Here is a 19640-nt window from a genome sequence, read left to right as displayed (position 1 = left end):
TAGGGGATAAAAGGACCATGCCGTTTTTAATGGACCATCAGTGATAAAAAAAACTGCTTATTTTTCACAATAACGTACAAAATAATCTTGCTCTGTCGAAATCAGTCTTTGCTCGCTTTCTTTTTCTCTTTCTTCTTCTTATTCTCTCTGATTATTTGTTTAAATTTCAGCTTGCGTGGGTTTAGCCCGTACGCCCGCAGTCTCGAGCTGCTGAACAACCGTCCGCCAAACTGCACTTGGGAAGTGAGGAGCGTACTTTTCCTTGCAAATTTCTTCCCTTTCCTGGCCGGATGCTGCGATCCTTTCCCGTGGGGTGTGGGAGGGGCTGGCGACCTCTCCGCTTCCTCGCTGGGTCCGGCTTCCTCCGGGGCCGCCGCCTTCGCACTGCTCTCCGGTTTGGGAACCAAGATGTCTTCATCCTCTTCGCTGCCCAGTCCACCTGCCTGTTTATTCTCGGCCTGCAGGCTCGCTTTCTTTGGGCCTGGTTCGGTGGCCTCCTCCTCGGCTCCTTCGCCTCCCGGTAGCTGCATCCTTTTCAGTTTATCCCTGCTCTTCTTCCCGGTTTTTGTAGCTGCCGCGTTCCTCTGCGATTCGTCTTCCCTTTAAAGCAACAATGGTTTGCCCAGTTAGTACTTTCCTCCGTCAATCTTTTCTCAAACTACAACAATTTATGTAGTGCCTTTAACGTAACGCTTCACAGGAGCATTACCAAAAAAAAAAAAAAAAATTTGACACAGCCATTTAAGGAGACATTGGGGCAGATGACCAAAAGCTTGGTCGAAGAGGTAGGTTTTAAGGAGCGTCTTAAGGAGGGGAGAGAGGCGGAGATGTTTAGGGAGGGAATTCCAGAGCTTAGGACCCAGGAGCTGAAGGCACGGCCGCCAATGGAGGAGCATTTAAAAATCAGGGATGTTCAAAAGGCCAGAATAGGCAGAGCGCAGAGATCTCGGGGGATTATAGGGCTGGAGGCGATTACGGAGATAAGGAGGGGCGAAGCCATGGCAGGATTTGAAAACAAGGATGAGAATTTTAAAAATCGAGGCGTTGCTTAACTGGGAGGCGATGTAGGTCAGCGAGCACAGGGGAGGAGAGAGGCGAGCAGGATTTGGCGCGAGTTTTGGTGGCAGAATTTTGGATGACCTCAACTATTATAAAAAAGGGACGGCTTGAATATCTCAGTGGGTAAAAATCACTGCACGTCAACAGTGCTGGCCCTTACCGTCCAGGAATGGACTGGATTGGACCAGTGGTCAGCTGGAGTGATAGTAGGGCCACCAACGTTAGCTACAATACGCCAGAGCTGGGGGACTGGGTGTCCGTTGCGTTAGGACACTGACCTTTCAACTTTGGTACCTCCAATCTAACCCTGAATGATGGGAATGAAAGTCTGGGTTCGGGAGAGAATTCCAGAGTGTAGGTCCAAGACACTTGGAACCAATGTTACACGGATAGGGTGGGAGATGCTCTTGAGGTTGGAGCTGAAGTGCATCATTGGGGAGTATAGAGTTTTACCCTGTATCTGAATTGTAGAGTACCAGAGTTGGCAGTACTTGATGCTGAAATAGAGAAGTATGCCAACAAACCTTACCTTGATGGCAATTCATTAAAAAGTCATTTAAAAATAGAGGAGGGGACAGGGGGGCGGATGAAGAAAGAAGCAGCCAGGGAAAGTAAAATACAAAATCAATAATGCTGGATTATAAAGGGCTATACATTCCAGCTGGTGGTTTAGTCACATACAGAGATTGAGTAGACTAGGCCTATATTCTCTAGAGTTTAGAAGAATGAGAGGTAATCTCATTGAAACATATAATATTCTTAAGAGGCTTGATAGGGTAGATGCCGAGAGGGGGTTTCCCCTTGGCTGGAGAGTCTAGAACCAGGGGTCACAGTCTCAGGATAAGGGGTCGGCCATTTAGGACTGAGATGAGGATGAATTTCTTCACTCAGAGGGCGGTGAATCTTTGGAATTCTCTGCCCCAGAGGACGGTGGAGGCTCAGTCATTGAGTGTATTCAAGACACAGATAGATAGATTTTTGAATATTAAGGGAATCAAGGGATATGGGGATCGGGTGGGAGTTGAGGTAGAAGATCAGCCATGATCTTGTTGAATGGTGGCGTAGGCTCGAGAGGCCGAATGGCCTACTCTTGCTCCCATTTCATATGTTTTTACATAGGAAAGACGTTCTATATGCCAACTCAGAATAGGTACAGTAATATATATATATTAAAACATGGTGTATACAGCTTTGGGCAAGTAAACAAGACTCAATCCTTGGAGTGCAAAACTGGGCATCAGGTACTAGTTTGTTTTTCCTCCAAATGGCATATAGTTTTTGTCAGAATACGGTCAACATGGCACAAACACTTAGTCATCATTACGATAAACATGTTGAAGCCACCACTTCCTTCCGATGATCAAGTTCCTGCAATTATCAAGATTGCCGACGATATTCGACATAGCCAATAGATTAGAGACTTACTGCAGTGCGAGAGACCTAAGGATCTGCTGCTTTTTCCACGGGTTCTGGGCTTTCTGCTTGTAAATCTTCAGATCGTGAAGCTCTTCCTTCTCAGTTCTGTGCAAATAGAAAATGTTTTTCTTTTTAAAAAAAAAATTGGATTCTCATGTATCCGCACATTTGTGCGATTTAAAAAAAATTCATTCATGGGATGTGGGTGTCATTTATTGCCCATCCCTAATTGCCCCCGATAAGGTGGTGGATGAGCCGCCTTCTTGACAACGAAGTGGCTTGCTGGGCCATTTCAGAGGGCATTTAAGAGTCAACCACATTGCTGTGGGTCTGGAGTCACATATCGGCCAGACCGGGTGAGGACAGTAGATTTCCTTCCCTAAAGGACATTAGTGAACCAGATGGGTTTTTACGACAGTCCGGTAGTTTCATGGTCACCATTACTGATACTAGCTTTATATTCCAGATTTATTTAATTAACTGAATTTAAATTCCCCAGCTGCCATGGTGGGATTTGAACTCACGTCTCTGGATCATTAGTCCAGGCCTCTGGATTACTAGTCCAGTAACATAACCACCATGCTACCGTTCCCTTAATTACTGTACATAAAGTTACTCATTCACACTCATTTTTATGAAGCCATTCAATAGTTAAGGGTACATTCATATATTTTATGGGGCCATTATACATTCAGGTGTACATTCACACAGATCAGCTAACTCAGCAAAACCCTAGGGATCAAACCGGGGATCTTCCAGAACTGCGCCCTCGCCCTCCCCCTCCATTACATTTTACCAAAACTTCAATTAAACAATCAAGGATGTTCCCACAAGTGAGGCAGTAACTCTAATAAAAAAGGTCACATTTAGGAAGTCCCAACGGTAAAAGTCTACACCCACTGCAGGACTTGGAACTATGGACTTGGGACTATTCCATTTCCACCCAAGTCTGCTCTAGTGCACATTTCACAATGCGAGATATTGAACAAGTCATGTGGCCAGCAAATGTCACGGGCCCTGGTTTCCCTTTTACTCACTGACCTGAACTGGCAGGTTTTCTTCAGCGAACACCAAGCATTAAGTTCTTTGTCATCGGCTGCCAAAATCTGCAAACAATGAGGAAAAAAGGGCACCGTTACACCCTGGGCCGTTAAGCTGAAGACACAACCGAGCACAAAGCCACGTGTGGCGACGCTGCAACTTTGCCTGTGAAGGTGCCCTCGGTTCAGTATGTCAAGTGAATTCATAACAGGTGCTCTTCAGAAACAGTGAGCAGAGGAATTCTTCACAGACGCGTTAACAATGTCAATACCCATAGCGACTGGAGCAATCTTGTTATTTGTTCTCGGGGAATGTGGGTGCTGTCGGCATTTATATAGCGCCTTTAACGTAGGAAAACGTCCCAAGGTGCTCCACAGGAGTGCAATCAGACAAAATTTGACACCGAGCCATAGAAGGAGATGTTAGGACAGGTGACCAAAAGCTTGGTCAGAAGTAAAGAAAAGACAGACAGACTTGCATTTATATAGCGCCTTTCATGACCACCGGACGTCTCAAAGCGCTTTACAGCCAATGAAGTACTTTTTGAAGTGTAGTCACTGTTGTAATGTGGGAAATGCAGCAGCCAATTTGCGCTCAGCAAGCTCCCACAAACAGCAATGTGATAATGGCCAGATAATCTGTTTTTGTTATGTTGGTTGAGGGATAAATATTGGCCCAGGACACCGGGGATAACTCCCCTGCTCTTCTTCGAAATAGTGGCCGTGGGATCTCTTACGTCCACCCGAGAGAGCAGACAGGGCTTCGGTTTAACATCTCATTCAAAAGATGGCACCTCCGACAGTGCAGCACTCCCTCAGCACTGCACTGGAGTGTCAGCCTAGCTTTATGTGTGAGTGTGCTACCAACTGAGCCACAGCTGATACTTTTAAGGTTTTAAGGAGCGTCTTAAAAGGAGGAGAGAGGCGGAGAGTTTTAGGGAGGGAATTCCAGAACTTAGGGCCGAGGCAGCAGAAGGCACGGCCGCCAATGGAGGGGCGAAGAAAAATAGTAGAGAGGACCATCCTTCCAATCCACCATCGTCGGGCATGTTTTCAATCAATATATTCTTGCTTTTGTGGAATTCTCTCCCAAAACCATTTTACCTCAGGCCTTCAAAAGTCTCCCAAAAACCCTCCTCATCGACTCTTTCCAGCTCAGCGTCCACAGTTTTACCCTCCCTGAGCACTCAGCATTATACAAACGCCAGGCTATCGTGACTGAAGCTCGGCACCATCTGACCTTCTGGTCTGAATGGCTTAGAGCGCAATGCGCAGTGGCTTTATCCGTCCGACCGCCGGAAAGCTACGGGTTTTAACCGCAAAAGGAGGGTACAAACGTACCTCGTCTGAACTGAGCCCAAAGTCATTAGCCAACACCTGTCTGTACTTGAACCTACAGGGCAAGTCGTCGATGATATCTTCGTAATCCAGCTGGTAATACTCATCCAAGTACTGTTCAAAGGTCTTGTTCTCTGTGATAATAAAAAAAATATTATCTGGTCAAAAGCATTAAACTAGATAAAGGCTCAATGTCATTTGTCATCAAAAACACATTTAAAAATGAACCAACTGAAAGCGCATAGTACATCTCCTCCAACTGGATTGATCAGATGAAGCACGAGTAAAAATAATTACATAATTGAGCCCAAATGATCGATCCTGGTGTTTATACTTCGCATGAGCCTCCTCCCACTCTAGTGACCTCTTTCTACCCGGCCCGGTATCTCTCTACTCCCTTTTCCCCTCACGTATGCATCAATCCTCCCCTTAAATGCATCAAACCTAGCTTGTTCAACCACGCCACCTCGCATCATTCCACATTCTCAACACTCTGAAAAAAGAAAAAAAGGGAAATATGCACCAGTTACGGGACACTGCAAGGAAACATGTTGATATTAAATGAAAGAGAAAGAAGAGGATATACACAGGAAATAGGAGCAGGAATAGACCACTTGGCCCCTCGAGCCTGCTCCGTCATTCAGTAAGATCGTGGCTGATCTTGGGCTCAAAGCCACTGAGATGAGGAGGAATTTCTTCACCCAGAGGAGTTAGATATATTTCTTAAGGCTAAAGGGATCAAGGGATATGGGGAGAAAGCAGGGACAGGGTACTGAATTTGGATGATCAGCCATGATCTCAGTAAATGGCGGAGCAGGCTCGAGGGGCCAAATGGCCTACACCTGCTCCTATCTTCTATGTTTCTATGTAAATAGCAGCAGGAATAGGCCACTTGGCTCCTCGAGCCTGCTCCGCCATTCAATAAGATCATGGCTGATCTTGGGCTCAAAGCCACTTCCCCGCCCGCTCCCCATAACCCTTCACTCCCTTATCTTGCAAAAATCTGTCTATCTCCACCTTAAATGTATTCAATGACCCAGCCTCCACGGCTCTCTGGGGCAGAGAATTCCACAGATTTACGACCCTCAGAGAGAAGAAATTCCTCCTCATCTCAGTTCTAAAAGGGTGACCCTTTATTCTGGAACTATGCCCCCGAGTTCTAGATTTCCCCACGAGGGGGAAACATCCTCTCTGCATCTACCTTGTCGAGCCCCCTCAGTACAGGAAACTTTCGATTAACCGGCACCTAAATAACCGGAAATGTCGGTTAACCGGCAAAATTCAGGAGTAGGTTCAGGTAACTTTTATTACTTGCCTTCCTCCATTTGTTGCTGTGCAAGGGTGTGGCTGCAGCTGTTGCTAAGCTACAGAGACGCTTGCAACTTGTGGCCATTGTTCTGAAGCTGTTGCTAAGCAACAGGGTTTGTTGCTTTATACGGAGCTCTCAGCTCCGTTATCTTTTTACTATAGCTTTCGGTTATCCGGAATTTTTGATGAACCGGCACCACGTCGGTCCCATCCGTGCCGGATAAAAAAAAGTTTCCTGTATCTTATATGTTTCAATAAGGATATAAATACATGGAGTGGGGAGGCGAAACCAAGCATACAGCCTAGCACTCAGTGTGGCGTGACGTTAACTCGTTTGTTCAACTAAGCAGACTAGCGTGCCTCAAAAAAAAACCTTTGAATAACAATTTTTTTGCTGGTGTCCTCACATCTGGAATGCTGAGAAATGGAACATTTTACACTTCAGACGCACAGGGTCAGCATCGAGCACTTCCAGGTCAGGTATAGCACAGCCAGAGGCAGAGTAAAACTCCCTCTGTTCTATCCCACCCTACACCGATAATGTGCAGCAGCACCTTGTGGTAAACCACTGTTTGTATTCCACTGTGTACATGCCTCGGCTGACTCCTCCCACAAGTCCTAGTATAAAGGTGACTGCTCCCCAGCCCTTTGTATTTCTGGACCGGTCGACCACTCGAGGCAGACCTTCATTCTTTTGTTAATAAAAGCCTTTAGTTACTCTCTTAACTCTCAGTCTTTTATGAATAATTGATAGCGCATCACACCTACCCCCCACTACTGTACCACACAAACCATCCTGTGAATCCCCTTATTGAGTCCGACCATTAGGAGCAATTTTATGCCGTGGCCCTTCCCCAGTCGGTGCTGGGTTCAGACTGTCCGGTGACTGTTTTATGGGAAATAAAACAAGGGAACGGCACCCTGGACACTAGAGAAATCAGCTGCCATTAGCAGCAGAGGTGGAGAGACTGGCTCAGACTGGCAGAGGCACTTACTGGGATCAAATGTTGGCTTCGACTTGCTAACTGCCTCTGCAAATTTAGACTTGCGCCTTTTCTTGCCCATGAGAAGAGCGTCTTGTTTCTTTTTCTTCTTAGAGGAGGTCACCTGCTGACTGGGATCATAATCTGCATCCATCTGTTAAAAGAAATATCGATCTTTCAGTATCTATGCACTGGTACAGTCCACATCCCCCCCCTCTCCCATAATTTTTCATTCCTTTACCCCTGAAGGCACACTATGATTTCACAGGTAATGGCGGCTCTCTGGTATCTCGCCCAAGTGCTCAATCTTCGTGAGCAAGCCCGGATAACGAGTGCAATCAGGAGTGGGACAACAATCCCAGCTCCTCTTCTTCTTAGGCAGTCCCTCGGAGCAGAGGATGACTTGCTTCCACATTAAAAATGAGTTCTCAGGTGACTGATGAGTCCAATGCGGGACCTACAGTCTCTGTCACAGGTGGGGCAGACGGTGGTTGAAGGGGCGGGCGGGCGGGGTGCTTGGGTTGACGTGCGCTCCTTGCACTGCCTGCGCTTGGCTTCCGCTTGCTCCCGGCGAAGAGACTCGAGGTGTTCGGCGCCTTCCCGGATGCTCCTCCTCCACTTTGTGCGGTCTTGGGCCAGGGATTCCCAGGTGTCGGTGGGGATGTTACACTTTTTCAAGGAGGCTTTGAGGGTGTCCTTGAAGCGTTTCCTCTGCCCACCTGGGGCTCTCTTGCCATGTTGGAGCTCCGAGTAGAGCGCTTGTTTTGGGTGTCTCGTATCGGGCATGCGGACGATGTGACCCGTCCATCGGAGCTGATCGAGCGTGGTCAAAGCTTCGATGCTGGGGATGTTGGCCTGAGCAAGAACACTGACGTTGGTGCGCCTATCCTGCCAATGGATTTGCAGGATCTTGCGGAGGCAGCGTTGGTGGTACTTCTCCAGTGCTTTGAGGTGCCTGCTGTACATGGTCCAGCTAACTCAACACAGGATGGCGATTGAACCCAAGGCCATCCTGGCCTGGGAGCTGCCTGGTCTGCGTGGCACTGCCACTGGAAAGCAGGCGTGGGTCAGCGTCAGGTGAGCGCAGGATTGGGTGGGACTGTGGTGCCGTTTAAGGCCAGCATGCACACAGGAAGAATAACCTCTTGGGCAAGGTACCGGAGGCTGCTGATGCCCACGGATCAGTACCCCAGCAAGAGTCAGCGCCTTCAGGAGAGATGGGGAGGGGAGAAAATAGGGATTAAAAGTAATGAACACGTTGCCTCAGCTCTCTCATCTGCCAATCGTTGTGACAAGTGTCTTGCTGAGCAACACAAAACCTTTTTTTAAAAATTCATTCATGGGATGTGGGCGTCGCTGGCATCGCCCATCCCTAATCCCTAATTGCCCTTGAGAAGGTGGTGGTGAGCCGCCACCTTGAACCGCTGCAGTCCGTGTGGTGAAGGTGCTCCCACAGTGCTGTTAGGGAGGGAGTTCCAGGATTTTGACCCAGCGATGATGAAGGATATATTTCCAAGTCAGGACAGTGTGTGACTTGGAGTGGAACTTGGAGGTGATGGTGTTCCCATGCGTCTGCTGCCCTTGTCCTTCTAGGTGGTGGAGGTTGCGGGTTTGGGAGGTGCTGCCGAAGCCGCCTTGGCGAGCTGCTGCAGTGCCTCTTGTAGATGGTACACACTGCAGCCACGGTGCGCCGGTGGTGGAGGGAGTGAATGTTTAAGGTGGTGGATGGGGTGCCAATCAAACGGGCTGCTTTGTCCTGGATGGTGTCAAGCTTCGAGTGTTGTTGGAGCTGCACTCATCCAGGCAAGTGGAGAGTATTCCATCACACTCCTGACTTGTGCCTTGTAGATGGTGGAAACTGGAGTTTTGCAAGTGTAGAAATTCCAATTAAAGTTCAAGAGTTATTTTAAATGGGTTAATACCCGTGTAACGACAGTGCACACAGGAAAGCAATACAATACATTTTATACATGAACTATAATTAGGATTTCTAACCTCTAGTCTTTGGGGGGGGGAAATAAAATGAGAAATCCCTGAAAGAGAATCATATAGTGGGAATTCCTACAGAGTAAATTCAATTTTGTCGCAATGTTAATTCACTGAATAGGAGTCAAAATAAAAACGCAGCTTACATTAAAATCCAGATCGTCACAGTGTGGCTCAGAACTCTCTTGCTGCCACGGTTCTTCTCCCCCTCCCTCAGTGCAGCCATCCTCCTTTCCTGTCCACGTGTCCCAATTCCACTCATCTGGGATAAAAGTAAATAGCAATTGCAATTGATTGATGTTATGCTCTTTTTAAAAAAGGTTTACAAAAATGTATTCTTTGTTTTCATTGCTTAACGTCTCATCTTATGCGCCCTTCTTTGCCAATAAGACTGGTCGGGCACTGGCTCTCAGGGCTCGTCAATATCAGGCTATTTGACTGTGATGGGCATTACATCCAAGCCCTATGGCCAGCAACGTAATGTGACAAGCCATCAAGTCATGGTGAATCCGCTAGTAATACACGGGTCGGGTGGCACAACCAATGCGTGATCCAGCCCTCAGGATTTCGGAGATCGTGGTGACGCAAGGATGTTAGTGTGGCCATTAATCACGTAATTTATATCTTGCAATTCAATTTCCAAAAGATGATACGTTACCACCAAACTCCTCCTCATTCTCAAACTGTGGTTTCTGCTCATCTCCCACGCCATAATAGTCGTCATTGAAGAATTGCTGCGGGGGAAAGAGTAAAAAAAATAGAAATGGTTTTCTGGTCATGAAAGCTCGCTTTCTTTTTGCACTATGTGCTCTGTGAGGGATGGTTTCATCCTGCCTCTTGCACCAACCTGCATGAGCTGGTCGTGCTTGGCTGGGTCAAAGTCCTCCTCCAGGTGCTGCTCGTTGAAGCCGACGCTTTCGTTCCCGGTTATTTCCTTCAACCGATTCAGCTTGTTGATTATCTCCATCCTCTTCAGGTTCTTCAGCTGCTTTATCTCCTCTTGCTTCTTTTCCTTTTCCTAAAGAAACCATTCATTAGGATTAAAACCAAATATAGTTTGTTTTCGGAGCTAGGCTGACCTAGTGCTCCGAATTTCACGGGGCGTGCTTGGGTGGTAGTTGGGGTTTTCCCCCCAGTACAGCATAACCGATGGAATTCACCATGTGCAGATCTGTGGGCACATAACTGTTTACCCCTCTGTGGTGCAAAGTGCTGGTCCGCTGTACATCCGAAGGAGCTGGCAGTGTGGCTGGGAGCGGAGGGCCGCGCTTCAGACAGCGGGGGCGGAGGGCCGCGCTTCAGACAGCGGGGGCGGAGGGCCGCGCTTCAGACAGCGGGGGCGGAGGGCCGCGCTTCAGACAGCGGGGGCGGAGGGCCGCGCTTCAGACAGCGGGGGCGGAGGGCCGCGCTTCAGACAGCGGGGGCGGAGGGCCGCGCTTCAGACAGCGGGGGCGGAGGGCCGCGCTTCAGACAGCGGGGGCGGAGGGCTGTGCTTCAGACAGTGAAAGAAAAAAAGACTTGCATTTCTATAGCGCCTTTCACGACCACTGGTCGTCCCAAAGCGCTTTACAGCCAATGAAGTGGAGTCACTGTTGTAATGTGGGAAACACACACAGCAAGCTCCCACAAACAGCAATGTGATAATGACCAGATAATCTGGTTTTTTTTGTTATGTTGGTTGAGGGATAAATATTAACCAGGACACCAGAGATAACTCCCCTGCTCTTCTTCGAAATAATGCCATGGGATCTTTTACGTCCACCTGAGAGAGCAGGCGGGGGCCTCGGTTTAACATCTCATCCGAAAGACTACACTGGAGTGTCAGCCTAGATTTTTGTGCTCAAGTCTCTGGAGTGGGGACTTGAACCCACAACCTTCTGACTCAGAGGAGACTGTGCTGCCCACTGAGCCACAGCTGACACTTATGGGAGTGGAGGGCTGTGCTTTATATGGTGAGAGCGGCCAATACTATTGCTAGGTTACTTTGCACTGCACATAAAAATCGGGTTATAACTGAAGGAAGCATGTTCAATACAATCGGTAGGCAATTTGTAGAGAAATATTCCAATTCCCTACATGGGCACCATTCAGCCTTAATGATGATTGTAAATCAAGTGAAAATAATTTTAAAACGCTCTTACCTTTTTCTTCCTTTCCTTAATTTCTTCTCTTTTATGTTTCCTTCTATCATCCTTTGCCCTGACTGAGGTGGAGACGGTTCTCGGGTATGATTTTATCTTTAAAAAAGAGGAAGGAATGCATGAATGTTTTGGAGGGCCCCAAAACCAATGATTATAAAACAAAAGTTTCCATCATCATAAGGCTCTGCAGACACGTCCAGGAGTGCAGCTAGAGCCGACACCGCCCTTTCACTGTCGTTTGCCGAAGGTCTGTGCAAGCGAGGATCAGGGCAGACATCACTTAGCAGGAATGTGACTGAAAATACCGCTTTAATTAAAAGGGGAGGTCTTACTGTACAGTACAGATGTTAAATAAAGTTACAGGCAACTTCAAAACCTCACATCAAATCCGGCTTATTACTGTAAAATGTACACAACATGTCCACGTTTATGTCAACATTTCCCATTTAAATTTTGCTGGGTTAACTGTCACAATGAAGGGGGAAAATGTGCAGGGCTATGGGGAAAGAGCAGAGGGAAGTGGGATTAATGGGACAGCTCTTTCAAAGAGCCGGCACAGGCACGATGGGCCGAAAGGCCTCGGACATGAATCTTGTCATTCATGTGAAAATGACTTATGTAATAATACTGGGCGGCCTGCTGGTGGCGCTGTCCAGGGACAGTATAAATACTCAGGCACGGGCCCAGCTTGTGCAGGACATTCTTTAACAGGAACTAGTGAAGGACACAACTAGATCTCCATGTTGAAAAACAGTTGATTAAAGCCTTGTTTAATACTCAGACCAAGTGCCTAGTAGTTTTCTTACGTCAGCCTCCTTCTGTGCTGCATCATTCTATGATTTTACATAGAAACATAGAAGATAGGAGCAGGAGTAGGCCATTCGGCCCCTCGAGCCTGCTCCGCCATTCAGTGAGATCATGGCTGATCATCCAAATTCAGTACCCTGTCCCTGCCTTCTCTCCATATCCCTTGATCCCTTTAGCCTTAAGAAATATATTTAACTCCTTGCATATTTTAAGAATGGCGTTGCAAGTTCTGGCCGCCAGGTAACTCTGTGGGGCAAGTTTCTGAAACCCATTATTACATTATTGAAATGTCTACATTCCGGTTCTATTTTTAAAATGATAGCTGCTATTTATGGCTCTCCTCCCATTCCTTTCGTCTTTTCCTGTGCTACGCAAAAAAGGGCAAGTATCGCACCTGTTCCCCCGTCGCTGTCGGGATCACTCTGCTTCCCACCTCGGCTAGGAGTCACATGCAAGGCGCATACATGGGCTCTGCCACCATTTTGTTTTCTAGCCTCCCCTTCCCCACCCATCCGCTATTACTTTCCTGAAGGCACCGACACGTGTTCATGGTATGGTGTGGCAAAAAAGGCAGCTGCCCCGTGATCTCTCTCTCCCAGGCGACTATTCCTCACGTGTCAGCAGGGAAGCATTGAAAGCTGGCCGATTATTCAACAGCCAGGCTGCAGCTGAAGCTCTTCCTGTCCTCTCCCGACATCACCCTTTAGCAGGCGGTCACTGGACAGTGTGCAGGAGTGGGAGCCAATGTTAAGCTGTGCGGCCATGTGGCGGTTTGGAGGTCCTGCGCGGGCGGCTCTCAAATGGAAAACCGTGCACGCGCGGAAATTTGAATGGGCCGCGCACCCAAAACAAAAATTAGTGGGAACATCGGGTGGGGGAGGAGCCCTGGCTGATTCCTACCCCAATTGTGGAGCCCCTGCCACTGCCCGGGACCAGGAGCAGCTAGCTCAACAGAATGAACATTGAACTTGGGACTTGGGACTTCAACTTAAATTTAAAATAAAACAACAGCTGCTGGTAAGCGAGACCAATAAAAAGGGGGAGGTGAGATGCTATCTCGAGTCAAACATTATTTGGCTTACAAATTCTGCGTCAGGTTCTTCAAATCTGAAGTTATATTTCCGTTCGAAGTCTTCCTGTTTCCTCAGAAATTGTTCCCCATCATCTTCGGAGTCGTCCACCTCTTCCTGAACTATCTCATCGTAAGTCGGAATCCTTCGAGACCAGGACAAAAAGTAATGGAAGTAAACGGATAAACAGTGAGCGAGCTTCAACCTGTCTAAATGGAGCCTGCTGCCCACAAATGTCTGCGCGGCTACAGCAGAAGAAATCCAATTGTTGCACGTATGAACACATGCACGTGTGTGTGTGCTCCAAGATGCAAGGGTGTCTTTCTCTACCTCCCCCCCCCTCACCATCCGGGTCAGCTACTGTGGTGAGCAAATGCAGTTCAGCCGCACGACAGTGGAAGCGGGCAGTTTACAAGTTTAAGAACGCATTCGGGGAGGGGAGGAGAGAGGATTTGGGGTGCCGTGGGTTACACACTGCTAAAACTTGGGTTGAAATCCATCCCAGACTCTCGCTCTGTCTGCTGGCCGTAAGAGTCCTATGTGAAGTGAGCTTGGATCCAGCATTAGATGTCAACATCACTCAGCGACCACAGAACAATTAGTTTTTTTTTTTAAATGGTAATTCTGATGCAATGTAGGGTGGGGTTTTTTTTTTTTTTTAAGTGACAATTTCTCCCTTCCTGGAGCTGTTGCCTCCTGTTGGGATACAGCTGGACAGGCCCAAACCATCCTCTGTTGCAGGCCAAGATCGATTTGTGCGCAGGCTATTTGAGTGCTGTGCGGGGCATTTACAGCAGAGCTCAATCTGAATGTGACTTTTAACATGGGGACCGATTTATATCTGCCTGCCCTGGTCCAATGATCCCATAATCCCACGTTACTTGAAGACGGCTCTCAGTCTCAACTCCGTGTATGGAACACCACAGGACATCAGCTGGTCTATTAAAAAAAAATCTCCATTCTTCCCCCCTCCTGCCTTGAAGGCATCGACTTCATTTGCACCAACAGCCCACTGGAGGGGGACACGGTGGCATAGTGGTTAGCACTGTTGCCTCACAGCGCCAGGGACCCGGGTTCAAATCTGGCCTCGGGCGACTGTCTGTGTGGAGTTTGCGCATTCTCCCCGTGTTTGCGTGGGTTTCCTCCGGGTGCTCTGGTTTCCTCCCACAGTCCAAAGATGTGCGGGTTAGGTTGATTTGGCTATGATAAATTGACCCTTAGTGTTAGGGGATTAAATACGTGGGGTTACGGGGATAGGGTGGGATATGTAGGGGTTACGGGGATCGGGTGGGATATGTGTCGGTGCAGGCTCGATGGGCCGAAATGGCCTCTATCTGCACTGTAGATTCTGTGATATCTCACCCAAATGACTACTGTTAAGAGCGTTGGCCGAACAGCGACTACTGGACCATGAAGGCCATCACCGTCAAGCCTGACCGTGTCCTCACCCGCAGTTTACGAGCGGGGCAATGAGGAGTGATGAAAGTGCCATTTAAAACAAATGACACCTTCTCCCTCCAAACGTTTCCCCGAGCTGTCGCCTTTCCCTAGGTCCAGAGCGGGATCGGGAGACATCCCACTCCGATCGCTGCCGCCATCCCGCCCATATCTCTTGTCAACGCGAAGAAAAGGAGAAGCACACATCGGCACCGACGCTCCACACAGCAGTGAGCCGTGCCAGTTTTGGAAGTTACACTTTGTTTGGGGGGGGGGGGGGGGGGATCATGAACTGTTTTCCTTCCTAGTCAAGGACCAGCTGAGGCAAGCTGTTTGGCCCCAAGCATTGCCCCAACAGAGACCAACTAACTCAGCATAGATCAAGGATTGGACCAGGAACCCCCTGCTGGTCGTCTTCTTAGGCAGTCCCTTGGAGCCGAGGATGACTTGCTTCCACATTAAAAATGAGTTCTCAGGTGACTGATGAGTCCAATGCGGGACCGACAGTCTCTGTCACAGGTGGGGCAGACGGTGGTTGAAGGGGCGGGTGGGTGGGGAGCTTGGGTTGACATGCGCTCCTTCTGCTGCCTGCGCTTGCTCCCAGCGAAGAGACTCGAGGTGTTCGGCGCCTTCCTGGATGCTTCCCCTCCACTTTGCATGATCTTGGGCCAGGGATTCCTAGGTGTCGATGGGGATGTTGCACTTTTTCAAGGAGGCTTTGAGGGTGTCCTCTGCTGACCTGGGGCTCTCTTGCCATGCCGGAGCTCTGAGTAGAGCGCTTGTTTTGGGAGTCTCGTATCGGGCATGCGGACAATGTGACCCGTCCATCGGAGCTGATCGAAGCTTTGACCACGCTCAATGCTGGGGATGTTGGCCTGAGCAAGAACACGGACGTTGGTGCGCCTATCCTGCCAATGGATTTGCAGGATCTTGCGGAGGCAGCGTTGGTGGTACCTCTCCAGTGAGGTACCACCAACGAGAACATTGCCCCAACCGAGACCAACTAACTCAGCACAGATCAGGGATTGGACCAGGAACCCCCTGCCGGTCTATACGGCTGAATACTACACCAGCTAGTGAATTTATCAACTGAACCAAATCGGAGAGATTCTGAACAGTTACACAGCTGCATGGTGGATCAGTGCTGATAACAACTTGCATTTGTATAGCGCCTTTAACATAGTCAAATGTCCCAAGGGGTTTCGCAGGAGTGTTTGTCAAACAAAATTTGACACTGAGTCACATCGGGAGATATCAGGACAGATGACCAAGAGCTGGGTCAAAGGGATAGGTTTCAAGGAGCAAAGGAGGAGAGAGAGAGGCAGAGGTGTTTAGGGGGTGACTTCCAGTGATTAGGGCCCAGGCAGCTGAAGGCACGGCCGCTAATGGTGGAGCGATGAAAATCGGGGATGCTCAAGAGGCCAGAATTGGAGGGGCGCAGAGATCTGGGAGGGCTGGGGGGAGAGCAGTAGCAGAGCCATTCACCCACACGTAACTGTTCGCTGCCTTGCAGCAGCAGCAGGGGATATGGGCGGGACACTGGAAGAAGTCCAAGCAGGATGTCTCTAGACCCTCCTCTTGACCTGGGGCAAGTAGGCACCCCTCGGAGGGAAAATTGTAATTTTTAAATTTTTTTTTTTTTTACAAATAGCAGTTTCACAATTCCCGCTCGTTACCACCTTCTATTTAATTGGCCAAGTCTTCCGATGACAGACATGATTGGAATCGGCCAATTGGAATTTTACACCAGCGGTGGGCGGTCTCCGAACCCTCCTCTCTTTCGGAGGGAAAATCGTAATTTGTAAAAAAAAATTAAAACTAATAGCTTCATAATTCCCGCTCGTGGCCAGCTTGAAATCCATTGGTCAAGGCTTTGAATGACAAATCTTTGGAAGTGGCTAATTAACACCAGCAGTGGGATGTTTTCCAAACCCCTCCCCTTGACCTGGGTTAAGCAAGAGGCTCTTTGGGAGGGAAAAAAAAAGCGCAATTTCGTAATTATTATTTTTTTTAAAAAGGGCAGCCGGTTTCATAATTCCCGCTCTTCCTCAACTTGCGTTTGATTGGCAGAGACAGCGGAGGACTTACCAGCACCAACTCATTATAGCCCACGTTGTCACAGCCAATAAACTCACAGCCCGGAGAGTTGGTGCCTGGCTCAGTAAGCTGTTGGTACTCGGTCATGCAACACTGTTTCAAGGTTAGACACATCCTTTGCCCCAGATGGCTGACCTGCCTGTGCCCCGACCTTGACACACACACACACACACACAAACAGTTCACCCGAGGTTTCACTCGCAAAAGGCTGTAGGAATTCGGTTCGCAGTTAGGAACATAGGAACAGGGACGAGGCCATTCACTGAATTATAGGCACACTCCCAGAGATCCCCGACAATTATACACATAGTCCCGGAGACCCCCTGCAAACAATGTACCCCCAGGAATCCCTGCAAATATAAAAGACAATCAGGGGTACCCTTTAATCTCGATTTCTAAACAGCAAATTAAAACAGTTCTTCTGCTGCAGGTAAACATTATTTTTTTAATTTAGTAAAACCGCAACAGAAATAACAATAGTGTGCAAACAGATACAGAACAATGAATTCTTGAGACAGTGTGTTGGCAGTTGCTGGTACATTGGGCTCCAAGCACATAATCTTCGAGAATCCCTCATAGACCCCCTCAGTGCTCCACAGAGCCCAGTTTGAAAAACCAATACTGTAAAAGACCCCAATGACGCTATTTTGAAAAAGAGCGAGGGGAGTTCTCCCCGGTGTCCTGGGCCAATATTTATCCTTCAACCAACACCGCTAAACACAGATATTATTATCTGGTCATTTATCTCACTGCAGTTTGTGGGAGCTTGCTGTGCACAAATTGGCTGCCGCGTTTTCTACACTACAACAGTGACTTCACTTCAAAAGTACTTCATTGGCTGTAAAACGCTTTGGGACGTCCCGAGGTCGTGAAAGGCGCTATAGAAATGCAAGTCTTTTTCTTTTAAATCATTACGGGTTAATCTTGGCCAAATTTCCAAATACACTCATTGCCCTTTTCAGGCAAAGCTACTCCCCCAATAAACATTCCTGAGCTTTACCTTACAGATACTGCACAACATACACTGATGAATATCAGCAATGGTGTTTTTATTGGGTGCAGTTATTTAACTTTAATTGGGCCCAAATTGGATCGTGCAATAAAAGCAGATAAATGCGTTCGTAGGTCATCTCTCTGCGCACGATTATAAAGGGAGCCATTAAACCATTTCAGATAAACACCTTGGCTGCAACACAAGTTTCATACAACACATTCACGCACTGACACCACACGGCAGTGTGTCAGCTGTGGCTCAGTGGGCAGCACTCGTGCCTCTGAGTCAGAAGGTTTGTGGGTTCAAGTCCCCACTCCAGGAAACTGGAGCACAAAAATCCAGGCTGACACTCCCAGTGCAGCGCTGAGGGAGTGCCGCACTGTCAGAGGTGCCGCCTTTCGGGTGAGACGTTAAACCGAGGCCCCCGTCTGCTCTCTCGGGTGGACGTAAAAGATCCCATGGCACTATTTTGAAGAGGAGCTGGGGCATTCTCCCCGGTGTCCTGGGCCAATATTTACCCCTAAACCAACATCACAAACAGATTATCTGGTCATTGTCACATTGCTGTTTGTGGGAGCTTGCTGTGCGCAAACTGGCTGTCATGTTTCCTGCATTACAACAGTGACTACACTACAAAAAGTACTTCATTGGCTGTAATGCACTTTGGGACGTCTGGTGGTCGAGAAAGGCGCTATAGAAATGCAAGTCTATCTTTCTTTTACCCCAATGGATGAACCTTTATATTTTCAGAATGTCAAATGAAATAATGGAAACATAAAAGCATTTGAACACCGCAAACATTGGCACTTAAAAATGATCTTACCTCTCTTTCTCCTCCTCCTCCTCCTCGTCAAGATATCTTTTATTGAGAATATAGTCCCGCAGAAACTTCTCCCCATCATCCAATTGAGGATCATTCCAGTAATCCCTCAGATATTTCTGTAACACAACAAATTAAGAATCAGTAATGGAAATATTTGGAATAAGTCTGGGTTTGGCAAGCTGTGCCCAAACACTTAACTAGATGCCTATGTTGTTTTCCTGGGAGGAGATTGAGCCTATGATCGCTGGAATTTAGAAGAATGTGACGTAATCTCATTGAAACGTATCAGATCCTGAGAGGGATCGACAGGATAGATGCGGAGAGATTTTTTCCCCCTGGCTGGAGAGTCTGGAACCAGGGGTCACAGTCTCAGGATAAGGGGTCGGCCATTTAAGACTGAGGTGAGGAGGAATTTCTTCACTCAGAGGGTTGTGAATCTTTGGAATTCTCTACCCCAGAGGGCTGTGGAGGCTCAGTCATTGAGTATATTCAAGGCGGAGATAGACAGATTTTTGGACTCTGGGGGAATCAAGGGATATGGGGATCAGGCGAGAGAGTGGAGTTGAGGTTGAAGATCAAAGATCAGCCATGATCTTATTGAATGGCGGAGCGGGTTCGAGGGGCCGTACGGCCGACTCCTGCTCCCAATTCTTATGTTCTTATGCCACAGTGGTGCAGCATTCTGGAACAGCTGGAAGGGGGACTTAAAATGTCCACATGCTGTGTTCCCAATCCCCACTGTGCTGCCTTGGGAAAGTGGCGAGTACAAGTAAGGCACCTCCCTCAGAGGGAGGGGGACTTCACCCAGAGTCACCATGGCATTCAAACTAGAGGCTGCCAAATCCTCAGATCACAACACTGCGCTGCAGCAGTCTGGTCATCCACTGACCACAGAACTATAGCGATCTTAAAATAATACAGCACTACAACAACAACAACTTGTATTTATATAGCACCTTTAACGTAGTAAAACGTCCCAAGGCGCTTCACAGGAGTGTTACAAGACAAAAAATTTGACACCGAGCTACATAAGAAATTAGGGCAGGTGACCAAAAGCTCGGTCAGAGAGGTAGGTTTTAAGGAGCATCTTAGAGGAGGAGAGAGAGGCGGAGAGGTTTAGGGAGGGAATTCCAGAGCTTAG

The 19640-nt window shown here is 48.1% G+C and overlaps 1 protein-coding gene across 5 annotated transcripts in view; it reads right to left on the bottom strand.

The window, feature by feature from the left end:
* kri1 (KRI1 homolog) overlaps positions 1 to 19640 on the bottom strand; it is a 39944-nt gene continuing 20304 nt past the window's right edge. For all 5 annotated transcript variants that reach the window (XM_085971704.1, XM_085971705.1, XM_085971708.1 and 2 more), the window contains 11 exons: positions 18500 to 18615; positions 13161 to 13293; positions 11272 to 11367; positions 9978 to 10148; positions 9789 to 9864; positions 9277 to 9392; positions 7157 to 7298; positions 4857 to 4987; positions 3517 to 3581; positions 2485 to 2580; positions 1 to 600 (listed from right to left, as the gene is read on the bottom strand). In XM_085971704.1, coding sequence (XP_085827830.1) covers positions 102 to 600; positions 2485 to 2580; positions 3517 to 3581; positions 4857 to 4987; positions 7157 to 7298; positions 9277 to 9392; positions 9789 to 9864; positions 9978 to 10148; positions 11272 to 11367; positions 13161 to 13293; positions 18500 to 18615 — 1641 coding nt within the window. In that variant the 3' untranslated portion in view covers positions 1 to 101. The remainder of the gene's footprint in view (positions 601 to 2484; positions 2581 to 3516; positions 3582 to 4856; positions 4988 to 7156; positions 7299 to 9276; positions 9393 to 9788; positions 9865 to 9977; positions 10149 to 11271; positions 11368 to 13160; positions 13294 to 18499; positions 18616 to 19640) is intronic.

Source organism: Somniosus microcephalus, chromosome 31, assembly GCF_052327205.1.
Source record: "Somniosus microcephalus isolate GS21.2 chromosome 31, FLI_Smic_1.0, whole genome shotgun sequence".
Taxonomy (NCBI): Eukaryota; Metazoa; Chordata; class Chondrichthyes; order Squaliformes; family Somniosidae; genus Somniosus; species Somniosus microcephalus.
Note: the sequence above shows the minus strand (reverse complement) of the source record. Positions and strands in the feature narration are given on the sequence as shown.